The sequence below is a fragment of the Pterocles gutturalis genome, unplaced genomic scaffold (genome assembly GCF_000699245.1).
Source record: "Pterocles gutturalis isolate BGI_N339 unplaced genomic scaffold, ASM69924v1 Scaffold40666, whole genome shotgun sequence".
NCBI lineage: Eukaryota > Metazoa > Chordata > Aves > Pterocliformes > Pteroclidae > Pterocles > Pterocles gutturalis.
The window spans coordinates 1-13,512 of record NW_010104396.1 but is presented as its reverse complement, the minus strand read 5'-3'; the positions used below and the strand labels follow the sequence as shown (position 1 = coordinate 13,512).

Sequence of the window (13,512 nt, the reverse complement as noted above, 5' to 3'; positions counted from 1 at the left end):
TTTTATTTAAATGCTGTGACATTCTGTACAGAATAAATACCTCTCCAGAGCTTTACTACAGTGGGATTCAGGGACAGGGAAGTGAGGAACAGTCAGTAAAGCCTTTCCAGTCAAGTTACAACTTGGTACACTCAGCTTCATTAGCTCTTCTGCAACACCAAGTTACCACAACACTTCCGCAGAGGGTAAACCAGACAAGGTGCAACTGAAAGGGTAAGAGCAAAGGCTGCCTGTGCTCCTGCACTGGTTACCAAATAACATGCACTATTTCAATTTACCCAGCAGTAAGGGAAGTTAGAATGAATGTTTAATTCTGAATTACTGCAATGAACACAGTAGATAGGGTTCTCTCTGTATTTGAAAGAGATGAGCAGCTCTTCCTTGCAGCAGACTCACAGCAACAGCACCTGAAAAAGAAAAAGCATCTGTTAGCACTTTTACTCAAAAAGAATCCATTTGAACTGTGTTCCTTCATATTAAAGTCTTCACACTTAGCATTAAATTGCTTCAGACTAGAAGAAGCCACATTATTTCAGGACATGGCGTTATTTCAGGACAGCAGTAATGCAGGGAACATGAGCATACACCCCCCCCTTACTGAACTGTTAAGGGGCAAAAAGCATGATTCCAGTATCATAATTTTCCGTTTCCTGTAACTACTCACAGTGCCCATAGCATTCCCACCCTGCGCTTCTCTCCATCACCTCGCTATGCCCCAATCAGCCACTCAGACTTTGATGCAGCTCTAGCAATGTATCACACTGCCCAGGGAGAAGGAAGCTTATAAGACTGCTCATGCCATAACTATCAACCTGGTGTTCTCCAGCTTCACATGCTGCACAAGTCAACTGCCTTCAGACTGAAACTCTCCAGCCTCTTCCCTACATTTTGCATCTCAAAAAAAAAACTAAGGGCAGTAGTTAAACATCCTTTCTCACTCCAGGAGGCCTCACTACATAAGGTGTATCTCCTCATAAATAGACCATAGCACACACCAGGTGTCCACGGCATCCTGCAGAGGATTTCAATATGCGGTCACCGCGTTAAGAGCTGCTGGTTTTTCAGCCATGCAAACCCTCTTTGAAGTGACCTTGAGCTTCCTTGTAGTACCAGTGATTTTTGTAAGCATTCTTACCTTCAGACTTGCTTTGGTGGCACTCAAGTGGTGCTTCCCCCTCTGACATGCAGTGACTTGGCCACAGACACTATGGGTTAAAAAGATTTGGTTACTGTCAGTAAAGAGTTATAACAAACTGAAATGAATCGGATGTAAATTGCAGGGAGCAGCCTTTTGTCTCCCCCCTTTTTGCTTTTGTGTGTGTGACAACCATCCTCTCAACAGCAGCTGCTGGAGTCCTAAGTTAGAAAGGTTTAACTAGAACTTCTGTTCCTCTGTAGAGTGAGTTGCCCACTGGTGATTCAGCCACATACCTGCCCCTCAGCAGGACCCTGCTCTTTCATCTTACCAGCCACAGAAGGCAGCACTGTGTCCCTGACCTACATCAAAGCTTTATTCCCAGCAGACTTAGGGCCACATCATGTGACACTTCAAGAGTCTGAGGGACTTGCTTTATGGTCATGTCCACAGCTCACCAGAAACTGCAACATCCTAGCAGCCTTGGTAATGACCAGGTACTATCCTCTCACTGCTGCTACCACCAACTTACACCTGGGACTTACACCAATATTCAAGCTGCCCATCCTTCCTTGTTAAGGACCAATCAATCCTGACAGTATGTATGGCAAGCGGTGTACACCAACAAGCCTAACATCCATTCAAAACTCCAAGTACAGAAGAATTCTTCACAACCAATAGCAGTCTAACTCAGAAACCAGTACTACAAATTGCTGCACAACTCTGACATCTATCTAAAGTGTATACACACACACACACGTATATACACACACAAGGATGACTCACAGATAGGCAACCTGCTTGGATGCTGCCAAAATCTGGGGTGATCACTGCCCAGTAATCTCTGCAACTAGACAAACAATTTCTACACTTTTTTACAACAGTTGACTGAACTTCAATGTTTAGAGTCACACCAAGTTAACACACAAACTTCTGTAAAGCTGCATAAAACCTTCTGAACTGACAAGTAACTCGGCACTTACCTGTCAAACAGGTTATCTTCCACAGACAATCCTTTTAACACACCAAAATTTACATCTTTCTGTATCCTAAAGCACCTGTTTAAAAAAACAAACAAACAACCAACAATGAATTTGCCCAGTTCCAGAGGACAGTATCGAGTTCTCACACTGGAACATGAAAACAGAAAGCAAGTACGCTCAAATTCTCGAATAGGACAAAGACTGTATCAGCAAAAATACCAGGTTTAACGGACACAGCAGAACGAAAACCAACGATGCCAAACGCTGAATTACTGTAGCACTGTTTTTTGAACATCCCATCAGGAGAACACTGCTGGGTGTAGATACCATACAGTGCAACAGCTGCAGCAGTTGTTCATCCACAACTACTCATTTTAACATTCAAGCTTTTAGTATGCGCCATTAGTGTCTAATGATAAGCTCCACTTATGCACTCTTCATTTCACAAGAGCTGCCATGCAACTAATGGGGAAGAGAGACTCCATGAATTTCACCTAACAGGAACAGAATGTTCAGAATTCTTTTAAGTTTTTATATATTCTTCTTCCAGAATATTTTACTTGTTTTACTTTAAACTCTGCATTCTATAGAACAGAAGCCAGGAGTTTTAATAGTGTAGTAGTAAACTGCCTGCGCTGCTCAGAGGTTAACTAAACAGTTTACAGACATAAATCTCAATACCACTGCTCAGTATCGAACCACCAAGCATCTATGTGAAACAGAACAAAAATGCAGCACGCTTATGAAGGCACTTCAAGTTCAGACAGATACTATAGTGCTGTCTCTTACCTACAACCACCAAAACAAGAAATAAAGGATCACTCCTTCAAGATCAAAAGGGGAATAGATTTGTTTCAAGCCATCCAGAACATTCAAACCACATGAAATCATGTTAGAAATCAGGTACATACACAAAAACTGGCTGAAGAATAAATTCATCCCATGTAATCCAACGTGTTGATTCTTGTCCAATCTTTTGACTTTTACAAAGCTTTTCCACTTGAATAATTTTTCGTTTGCATCAAAAGCATAAGTTGGTACCTAAAGGAGAACATAATGCATTATTACAGTTCCTAGGATGCTACATCTGCAGAGATTTGTCTTGCAGTTTTATCCCACAGAGCTAACAAGTAGTTCAGTGGGTAAAGCAAAACCGCAAGTTTATTCTGTGAGGCGTTTCCAACGACACGAACCTACAGAAGAGATCCTATCGGGATAGACCTCAACATTTCTAGTACTGTAAATGAACACAATAGATAAAAGTCAAGCAGCATCTTGTACAGATCCTACTAAGTGTCTTTTTACTTATTTCAAGATATTTGGGGGAAGGAGGAAGGTAAGTGATACACTGTCTGGGGAAGATGAAGCAACTGCTTCAGATTAGCAATATTTTTAATGTTTAAATTTAATGTTCCCTGAAACGCAAACAAAGGGAACTAACTACTAAATTGTACTCAAACAGAATCCTCACTGTAACTTTCCTGCTAAGTGTAACTTGTAGAAATAAAACTATCAGGGTAAGCAGTCAAGCTGACTCCTTTTTGACTGAGAAATTTGTCTGAGCATTCTTTGGACAAATCAAAGTTAAAAATAAATTCTTAGAGTAAATATTACATTAAAATATGTTGAGACAAGTCTGCGAGTCCCTGAAACACTCCCCCAGTCAGTAAGCTTGATTTGATATAGACTTCAGCCACTGAAAACCAGAGCCCCTCAACCATTAAGGAATAATACCTCAGATGTCATACTAACCTAGAGAGAGCTTCAGATTTCAGTGAAATAGCATTCTGTATCTCTTCTCTCATGTTTTCTAATTACATATCACCTGAAAAAGCAAGTTAAGGTTACAGACTGACATGTATGTGCATACAAACCAGCAGAACCTAGAGCAGTACTTAGTACTTCAGTGGTTTCTAACCACCACTGGCACCTCTGATAGCCTCTCACCCTGGAATCATACTTAAAGCTACTATAAAGTCTGAATATTATCTTATTTAATCTGACAGCTCTTCTCTATTTCATTTATTTTTTTCTTTAAAAGAAGGTCAGAGTCATGATCTTTGCTCACTGACAGAAAATACTGCTTGTTAAATTCTGAGAATGGATGACCAGAATAAAGCAACACGAAAAGGACATTCATGTAATAGATTTGTTCAGAAAGGCTATTCTCACTCACTCTCTTCAGAGCAGTTGAACATTTTGCCAATCATCACAACAATCTTTCCTCACAGCATTTCTCCAGTTTGGAGGAAGATAAGCTTTTACGTTTTCTAAAGCAACACTGCATATTCTCAGTCAGAAAAACAGCAATATAACCAGCTCAGCGAGTTGAGGGAAGAGAGCTGACCTGCAACAGGCAAGGGTGAAAAAACAATCTGCCATACTAACTTACCAAGACACTAGTTCAGACTGGACTATCAGGCAGGCTCCCTAAAAAGAAATAAATTATTGCAGATGAGTAATAGTTCCAAGTTTCTTCAGCATTTTAACAATTTTTGTAAGACTTATATACTTTTATACTCAATATGAAGCACACAGACTGTAGTCCAGTATGCTGTCTGAATGCTAATGCTGAAAACAAAGCACTTCTTTTGAAATCAGAGGCATGGTCCAGTCTATCATACAACTACCAACAAAATCTATCTGCAATTTAAGAAACTGGAGCATTATGGCACAGAAGGTACAACTATGGGGGTAACCCAACACTCAGCTGGTACCGTGATGTGAAGAACACACATATGACATATCATTTTACACATGTGACATACCATTGTAAGACACCTTACAAATACGCTCTAATAATACCATCTACAAGAATTCAGCACTGAATGTCTTTACCTGCTAATTCTACTTCCTTTAGAAGCCAGCATGCAGAATTCATAAACATCAAAACAAGCTAGTCCTTGGGATTTTACAGTAGCTGCATTTTGAACCACGTTTGCCAAATTTTTCCACAAAGTGAACCTGTTACAGGTCTCATTGTCAGCACTGCAATTAACTTTACAGTGAGGAAAGCAGAACCTGTTACTCCTCTAGCCACGTTTTTCAATTCAGACACACAGTGAGTCGTGTCTATTTGCTGAATAACGAGGCATAACAATTAACCCTTCACAATGTCTGTGGAATAGCTTCTGGTTTTGAAGCCTAGACATATTAAAAATAAACATGTCACTAGCTGTCATCTGGTACTTGGATTTGTGTTTGAAAGTAAAATATTGCTTCTTTGTAAAAAGGCAACCAAAAAGCCAAGACCTGAGCTTTTGTGATCCTCATCCAACTACCTCCACTTAGGAAAAAAGTAAGTATTCCTCAATACTTACCCTTAAGTAGAGGCTTTCCACTGTGTTCCAGATGTCACAGGAACGCCGCTTCAAAAAGATACTTCTACCCCACAACAGTTCAACAGTTATTCAATGTTGTATTTTACGAGCTTTGCAGTAAGAAACTTTCAATCTACTTGTTTGAACAGAAATACCAAGCTTAAGCTGCACATTTGTGTGAAAACCAGCAAAGCCAGCTGCTGAAATGCTGTAGCACTGCTTTTTGAACACCCCATCAGGAAGACACTGCCAGGTACAGATACCCTACAGTGCAAAAATTAGTCTGATTACTTGCTGTGGAAACAATACTTGCGTGAAGAAATCAATACTCTCAGAAGAAAAGCAAAGCTCACCTCTTTTGCTAACACATTCCACAGAAGTCCACCGAAGTAACAGACTTGTACATCAGAAGGACAAACACCCATAAGAATTCAAGCACATCAAAAAAGTCACAGCTGCTCAACTGCTGCAGTGCTGGTGTGTTCATCTGCAAAGCCTGGAAAGACATCTATGTAACTGAACTACACTTCTCCACATCAGGAACACGAAATCACGTCCTAGATTCATCAGTATTTGAATAAATTGCTGTTTGAATACATGCAAATATTGTCCCTCCATACAAGTAACACAACTAATACATTCATCAGCTGTGGGTTGCAAAAGAAGGGTTTTTTCTAAGCACTAGGTTCCAGGTTTTTGTCTACAGCAACAGACAAAAACTGAACATGTGCTAGAACAGACTGACTGCATCAACTCTCATTTTTTCACTGTTTTTGAAGCAGCATTTGAATAGCACACAAAAATCAAGTTATTTCTCAGTCTAGTATATACTTACAATTAAATAACTGTCACCTTGCACTACTGTTTTCTATTTTTAGACACAGGTATAGTTTGGACTAAGGTAAATGTGGCAAGGAGTTCTGTATCAGATATGCTGACATAGCAGTGACTTACACTGTGCCAAACTGGTGTTTTCTAGTCCACTACAGTTACTGGCAGCAATGGCCAAAGAAGGTGCATTGATCCTATCCCTCTTAAGTATGTTCTTGTGAAGTTTCACTAGTTGCCCAGCTTTAGCTCAGGGCTTCCCATGTTAAGGGTGTTTTCCTATCCAGTAATCTTACATGGCATTTTCTTCCATGCCATCTCCTAGGCTCTCCTGAAGCCATGTGAACTTGGTAACATCCTGCAGGAAGTTTCACAGCTTTAGCAATGTGTACGTGCAAGACTACCAGCTTCTTTCTGCTGTCCCCCCTCTTCTTGCGTGGGACATGCATTAAGATGAAATTTTACCACAGGGAAGCCATCAGAAGCTGCAGCTGTATGATACAGGCCAGTACAGACAGTGTTGGTGGGGCACCACCAGACTGTACAGTAGCTCTCCAGTATCTTCAGTGGAGGTCCCAGGGAGTGTCCAAACCCATCAGACTAAGATTAAGCTACCCTGCAGTATTCAACATCAGGTAAAAACAAAGTATTTATATAAATAACTTCTAACAAAACCCACATTTAATATACAGGTATTCAAGAACTTGAATGTTTTAGTTTTCATTAAAGCAGAGGCTCCATACAAGCTCTAATCTCACTCAGACTGATCAAAGATGTTGCACTGAACTCAATACCTTGAAAGCTTCACACAGAAGTTACACAGCTATGAAACACCATCACCTACTCATACTTGAACTACAAAATACTGTTTTCCCAAAACATTTTGTGAAGCAAAGCAAAAAAGCTACCTGAAAAAAACAGGAACAGCAAACCAAGTAACAGCCTACCTTGCACATCAAGAAATCTGAGCAGTGTTTCACCTTCCAAAGGCTACAGAAGCTAGAAGAAAAAAAGCAAAGTGATAAGAACTATCAGATACAGTCAAATAGCTGAAGATTCTAAAAGCCAAAAGCCAGTTTCCGCAATCAATTTAGCAGCTGTAATAAGCTTGATTTTCATGTGTATTTATCCAGTTCTAATCAGAATTGAAATTTAGTTCATTTCTGAGTCACTCAGCAGTTGAACAGAAAAATTCATCACATGAACTGCAGAATGAGCAGGACTCCACACACCACCTCGCCATGCCTTACCAAGCAGGAACACCACTCCTAGATCCAGGATGAGTCTTTCAAGCCATAGGGTATTTCTCAGGTAGATGCCTGAAAGAGTTACATTTAGACATTAATTTTGGACCAATATTAAATGTAATCTTCAACTACTGAAGAGTAATCTTTGCAGTCTTACTCCCTAGAGCAACAAAGTTGCCAGCGGGAATGCCCAAGTTTCCTTTACAAAGATTTGGGACCTTAATTTAAGCATAAGGAATGGAACGTGACCTGCTTTCATTACACTGAGGACCTACTGTAAATCTCCTCAAACTGTCAACTACCTTTTGAAGCAAATTAAACCAGTAGATTTTAAGTCTTTTTCTGACAACATCCCTGTTCAGCACAGACTACTTTTACCTGCTGAAAAGTTAGTTTTTGCTGACAGCAATTTGGTTATTAAGAGTATTTCAGTGAGGCAGATCACCCTTTGGTTTTTAAATCTTGTTGATTCACAAGTAAACTTTTAAAATATTTTTCTATTTCTACTGCTATCAAGACAGCCCTGTCATCTAGGACTTAGCTGTATTCAGACCATTTCTAAACATTCATTAGTCATGTTCCTAACAGCAAGACTAATCAAGGATATTATACACTTGGTACAGAACAGCACAGAGGACTCTAAAAAACTTAATACAAAGATTATACTTGTTTTGTAACCCTCTCATACACAAGCGCAATATGCTCACCTTAAACCAAATGCAACTAGGCTGCTTGGTTGATAGCTCAACATTGACTTCAGACCAATGTTATAAACCAACTAGGCCATGAGAAGGGTAGCCCAAGAGCAACCACTGCCACCTCATTTGTTAATTTTCTGTTTACTGATGTGAACCTTGCAGACAGCCAGAGTTCTCAGCAGCACAGTCTTCTTCCTCCTCTATTTCAATCACTTCCGTCGATCTTGCACGTTTCATTTCTGGCTTTGATTTTTTCTTACTGGGAATTTTGCTGCTTATAATGAAAGAGCTGTTATCCTAAGAAAATGAAAGACAGAAGTATTTCACAAGTCTACAAACTTTAAGAACTCTTCAGAGAACTCCAGAATTCCTACAGATTCCAGCATTACTTCAAAGAGGAGAGTGTGGACTCTCCAAAACAACTTCCTTCTGCATTACAGATCAGGATTCACAGATATCACACAGGTAACTCTGGATGTAAGCTCAAGAATTAAGTACTCAAAATATTATCTACTAATTCTTCAACCTCAGAAGAGAAAGAAAGTTAGAGAGTTTAAGTCAAGGAATATTTACTCACCACTACTCTGGCATCAAGGTCTTCTTGATTATCAGAATTCAAGCTGTCATCATCACTGAAATATAAAAATTCAAATCAAGCTCTGTACTTCTGTAGTAGTCTAAAACGTGTCTCAATTGCGTAAACTATTTTCCTACCACAACACCAGGTTTCTCGATGTGTATGGAAGTGCTACAGCTTGTAGGTGAAAGATAATACTACTTCTACATAAGGTTGTTCTCAAAGGATAGCTTCTGACAGCAGAATTACATCCTAACTAGCAACACTGGCAGGACAGCAGTGCTTAGCAGCAGAACAAAGATTTAATAGCAGACATCAACAGTAGTATTGAGATGTTTACAGTTACACAGTGAACACACTAGAAACCAAACCAGTCAGAAAACAAGCAGAACACAATCAAGAAAATAAGAGGATAGGCCTCAGCTAGCAAAAGTACACAGCTTTCTTCCTGATACTGTAACTGAGAAATATTATCACCATACTGCTACAAGACACCAGTATGAAATTCAATTCCACTACCATCCACAGGTTGCTCTCAAGATAGGACTCCCTAGAAAGAGATTAAATCATTCTAGTACTGAGATTTCAACAATTGGCACATTGAGGACTGGTTCCAAAACCTAGGAAGTCTTCTAGTACTCATTTCATATAAAGAATTGAATGGATGAGCTGGCTTGCATTTATTCTACAGAACTTTGTTTCTTCTGCTCTTTTGTAAGAGAGCAAACTAATTACTGTTACTAATTTCACAGGCTCACCCTAGTATTTCAACTCAAATTAGCAGTGGAAGTGATTACTAAAGTGAACAGTAGTGGAAAGACTGCTGTGTACCTTTACAGTCTTCTAGGCTTTCTAGTTTTAAGGTGCTGACTATATTTACAACATTAAGTATCCTTGCTGATTTACTGATCCCTTTATTGCATGTAAGCTAACTGTTTGACCATAAAGACCTAAGATGATACTTCAATGCTTAAAGTAAAAAGGAAGTTAAAAAAAATCCTTTAGGCTTTGCCATAGGACACTCCACTTCTTTATTCTGGATAACTACATAGAAACCAATTTCAGGAAATACGTTTTTCTTTTAAAGATTTCTACCACATCATTTTAATGAGACAATACAAATCACCACTTGAAAGAATGATCAGTCTTCAGATTTAAAAAAAAAAACAAAACTAATTCTAGAAGTAGTTCCAAGTCGCATTTACAAGCACAGAATCCCAAGTGGCAGAGTGCTTTCTTCCCAAAATAAACAATGCTTTCACAAGCACATATTCACATTTAGATTACACAATGATGATACAGGTTAAAAGGACAGGATAGAAACTGAACTTGATACACCCACAACTGTCACAAAATCATACCCTACTACAAGCAACTGTACTACTTCCCAACTTCCTCAGCTGTAACAGTAGCAGACTGCACTGGTCTGGCTGAGATGGAGTCAGCTTTACCCATAGCAACCTCTACGGTGCTGTTTTAGATTTGTGACTAAAGCAGTGCTGATGCTCTCCCCACAGCAGCAAACAGGCTGGAGGTGACCAAGAGCTGGGGGGTGGGGAGTGGGGTGCCATTCATCTACCTGTATACACAAATTTAGATTTTACTTAAGAGCAAAAAAGCAAGTTTTATACCACCTAAAAATGTAATGATGAACTTACTTTGTCTCCTGAATAGGGGAAATGGGGCCTTCATCATCTAAATATTTGTGCTTCCGTACTGCTATACATTCTCTTTCTAAGTCTTCACTAGCCTGAAGGGCTTTTAAAGCTTTTTTAAGATGCTCTTCATATTTAAGCACTTCAATGTACTGGAAATATCCCCTCGCAGCTGCTTGCTGAAGAAAAAAATACTTCAGGTGAGATCTTAAAAATACTACTATAAAGCATTTATATTATGAACTGAATTGTAATACTACAGACTCATGTATTTTAGCAGTTTTTGTCTTGGAGGTATTAAACAGACAACATCAAGTGTCCTGTTTAACACAAGGAAAAACTGTTTCATTGTAGCATTGTAAAAGCACAACATAGCCAATTTAAATTCACTATTTTTTGACAAAATAAAAAAAAATACGTTTATCCCACAAAACAGGACTCACCTCATAGGCAAGAACCATCTTCAAGGGAAGATCTTTGTTCCCATAATGTTTTTCAACAAAAGGGAATTGAAAACCTCTGTCTAAAAGCCTTCTCTTTTGTTCTTGAGGTGAGGCTGTCAGTGGTGGCCTCCCCGTAGGCATCTGCGTGCTCACATACTTCCTCTTCTTCTTCTTCCCTGAGCCAACTTTGTATTTTCGGTGTGCAGCAGCCTTAAACTTCTTTCCCCTGAAGTGATAGGCAAAAATGGCTTTCAAATTGAGTTTTGATTTCTGCTTTTTGGAAGTTTCTGTTGATTTCACTGGACTTTGAGGGGATAGAGAAGAATCTGAAGAGCTTTCATTGTCTGGCACTCCTGCAACAGATTCATCCTGTTGCCTTGAAGACTGAGACCTTTTTTGCTTTGAAGGCGCAGTGGAGCACTTAGGATGGTACCCACTGCCACTAGCAGCAGGTAGATCACTGCAGAAGAAAAAAAAATACTTACTTTCAAAAGAACAAATACTTTTGCACTATATGACACAGGTTCTTCACATAAAAAATTCTCAACTACAGACAAAAAACTCACATTTCTGAATCACTGCTGTCCAGTACAACCTCAGCTGAAGCAGCTGACGACTTACATCTACCGTTAAGCTCATCTGAAGACTTCCCGGGAGCAGCATTCTTCTGCCTTGAACGTGAACACTCTGCTCGTGTTTCACATGAGTGTATCTTATATGGGTTTTTTTGACGACTGCATATTAGCTCTTGGGCATCAGGGTAATCAGAGCCAGAAGCCTGGGATTCATCAGTATCAGTCATGCTTCAGTCTGCCCTAAAACCTACAAGAATTCAAAAAACTGAAGAAAATTCTAGGTTCATCAGGTAACAAGCATTCCACCACTCCACCTAACAGGGTAAACTTACAAGAACAGCCTTCAGTAAACTTCAAAGATTTTTCTATGAACCACAAGCAAATGTATAAACATTTGTATAAACATATAAACTTCAGAGTAACAGTTAAGTTGCAGCCACTTATCTCAAGATATCCATAGCACAACTTAGGTCAGAGGGGATTTCTGCAGCTCTTTTGGTCCAATTCCTGCTCAAAGTGAGGCTAACTTCAGAATTGCCTCAGATTAGTCAGAAACTTGTAGATATGAGTTATGAATGTTTTAATCCTCTCCGTATTTAGGAGTAAGTTTTCCCTTGTATAAGCACACATACACATAGCCAACAGCTTCTTCTACTTGTAAGAATATTACAGTTTTAAGTCACACACAAATACTTCACTGGGGTTTGCAACATTTTAAAACTAAGACAGTATCACCATCAGAAGCAAAGCCACCTTCCCTCTGTTCTTTTGCTAACTGCATGACAAAGCCTCCTGCTCTAACAACCTGTCAACCCTTTGTTCACAGATTATCAATCCACACAGAGACTAGCCCCACAAACAAAATGTTAATTTTCAGTTGAATCTGCAAGACAACCCAGTCTACCCCTTCAGCTGCCCAAATCTATACAAAAGGGACTGAAACAGGCAGTAGAGGAGCCTGTCCTTCCCATAGAATAGCCTTGAGTTATTTATTTTACCTGCTCATTAGTCATTTACTAGCCCTGTCTATGTGTATCTTTGTAATTTTATTGGACTTTTAAAGTTTCACAAATCCATCACCATACCTATTGATACTTCAAACGTAGTTACACACAATTTAGCATCTGAAGACATTATAGCAGAACTCATCTAATGTCCTCAGATAACCTGCTATTGTCTCGGTAACTTTCATGTTTCAGAGTACAGATTACTGCATGGGTTCAGGAAGGCTTCCCAAAAGCACGGGAAGTCGAAAGCACGCAACAGCAAATTGAAGTCTAAAAATACAGTAAACGTATATAGACTAGCAGTAAACAATAGCAGGCCAGAACAAATAGCTACAGAACACAGCCACGACTGCTCACAATATTAAGCTCTATTTCCTCTCTAACCTATACAGCTACAGCGACCTCCAAGTTATTCTCGGAACAAAGAGGGAATACCCCATTCCAAACCTGCAATGCAGGCTTAGAAGTACACTAGCCCTTAAACTCATGCTAGTACACTTAAAACAGCAGCACAGGGGCCCAACCTGCCCTTTGCTGTTAGGAATCGTGATTTTTGACAGCAACCTGCACCCACACCCTGGATGCACCGCAGGTACGCCAGTAACATCGGTTCCCCCAAGGCCTGACAAACACAACGCCCAGACACAGAACAGCTTAATGCCAAATCCTAACCCAACACATGTAACAACGGCACCCTTCACTGCACAGGCTGCGGCTGGTACTTACAGTCCGCAGCTCAGCATCATTCGCCGCCTCATTCACCGCCTCTCCTGCGGCTCGATTCCTAACAGCCGGCCCGCCAGACAGATCTCCTAGGAAAGAAAAGCAACCAACATGTCACTAGCTGATTATTTCCCACAAACTTCTTTCCTCCCAAAAGCAGCATCAATTACTTCGCCAACATTCACCTCAGATTGGAAGGCCCTGGACACACCGCTCGCCCCCCAGCCGGCGAGCATGGCGCTGGGGCAGGCGGACATTTTGTACGTGGGCACCCAGCACGTTACCACAGACCGGCAACACCCCACAAGCACCGCTCCCGAG

The 13,512-nt window shown here is 40.1% G+C and overlaps 1 protein-coding gene across 1 annotated transcript; it reads right to left on the bottom strand.

Annotated features, from left to right (window-relative positions):
* Window positions 1-392: 392 nt before the first annotated feature.
* On the bottom strand, window positions 393-11,688 carry TAF1D (TATA box binding protein (TBP)-associated factor, RNA polymerase I, D, 41kDa). The gene is made up of 10 exons (XM_010087041.1): window positions 11,453-11,688; window positions 10,887-11,346; window positions 10,447-10,622; window positions 8,789-8,843; window positions 8,357-8,508; window positions 5,439-5,502; window positions 4,511-4,548; window positions 2,119-2,193; window positions 1,136-1,205; window positions 393-407 (listed from the first exon to the last, which is right to left on the bottom strand). Exons 1-10 carry the CDS (start codon window positions 11,686-11,688, stop codon window positions 393-395), a joined length of 1,341 nt encoding a protein of 446 aa, XP_010085343.1.
* Between the last annotated feature and the right edge of the window lie 1,824 nt (window positions 11,689-13,512).

Bases quoted from the DNA above. Each gene is read 5' to 3' on its own strand.
- TAF1D (XM_010087041.1), bottom strand. From the start codon at position 11,688: ATGACTGATACTGATGAATCCCAGGCTTCTGGCTCTGATTACCCTGAT. The intron at 8,844-10,446 runs GTAAGTTCATCA...TTTATATTTCAG, and splicing joins TCCCCTATTCAGGAGACAAA to TGATGATGACAGCTTGAATT. The intron at 1,206-2,118 runs GTAAGTGCCGAG...TTTAACCCATAG, and splicing joins GAAGATAACCTGTTTGACAG to TGTCTGTGGCCAAGTCACTG.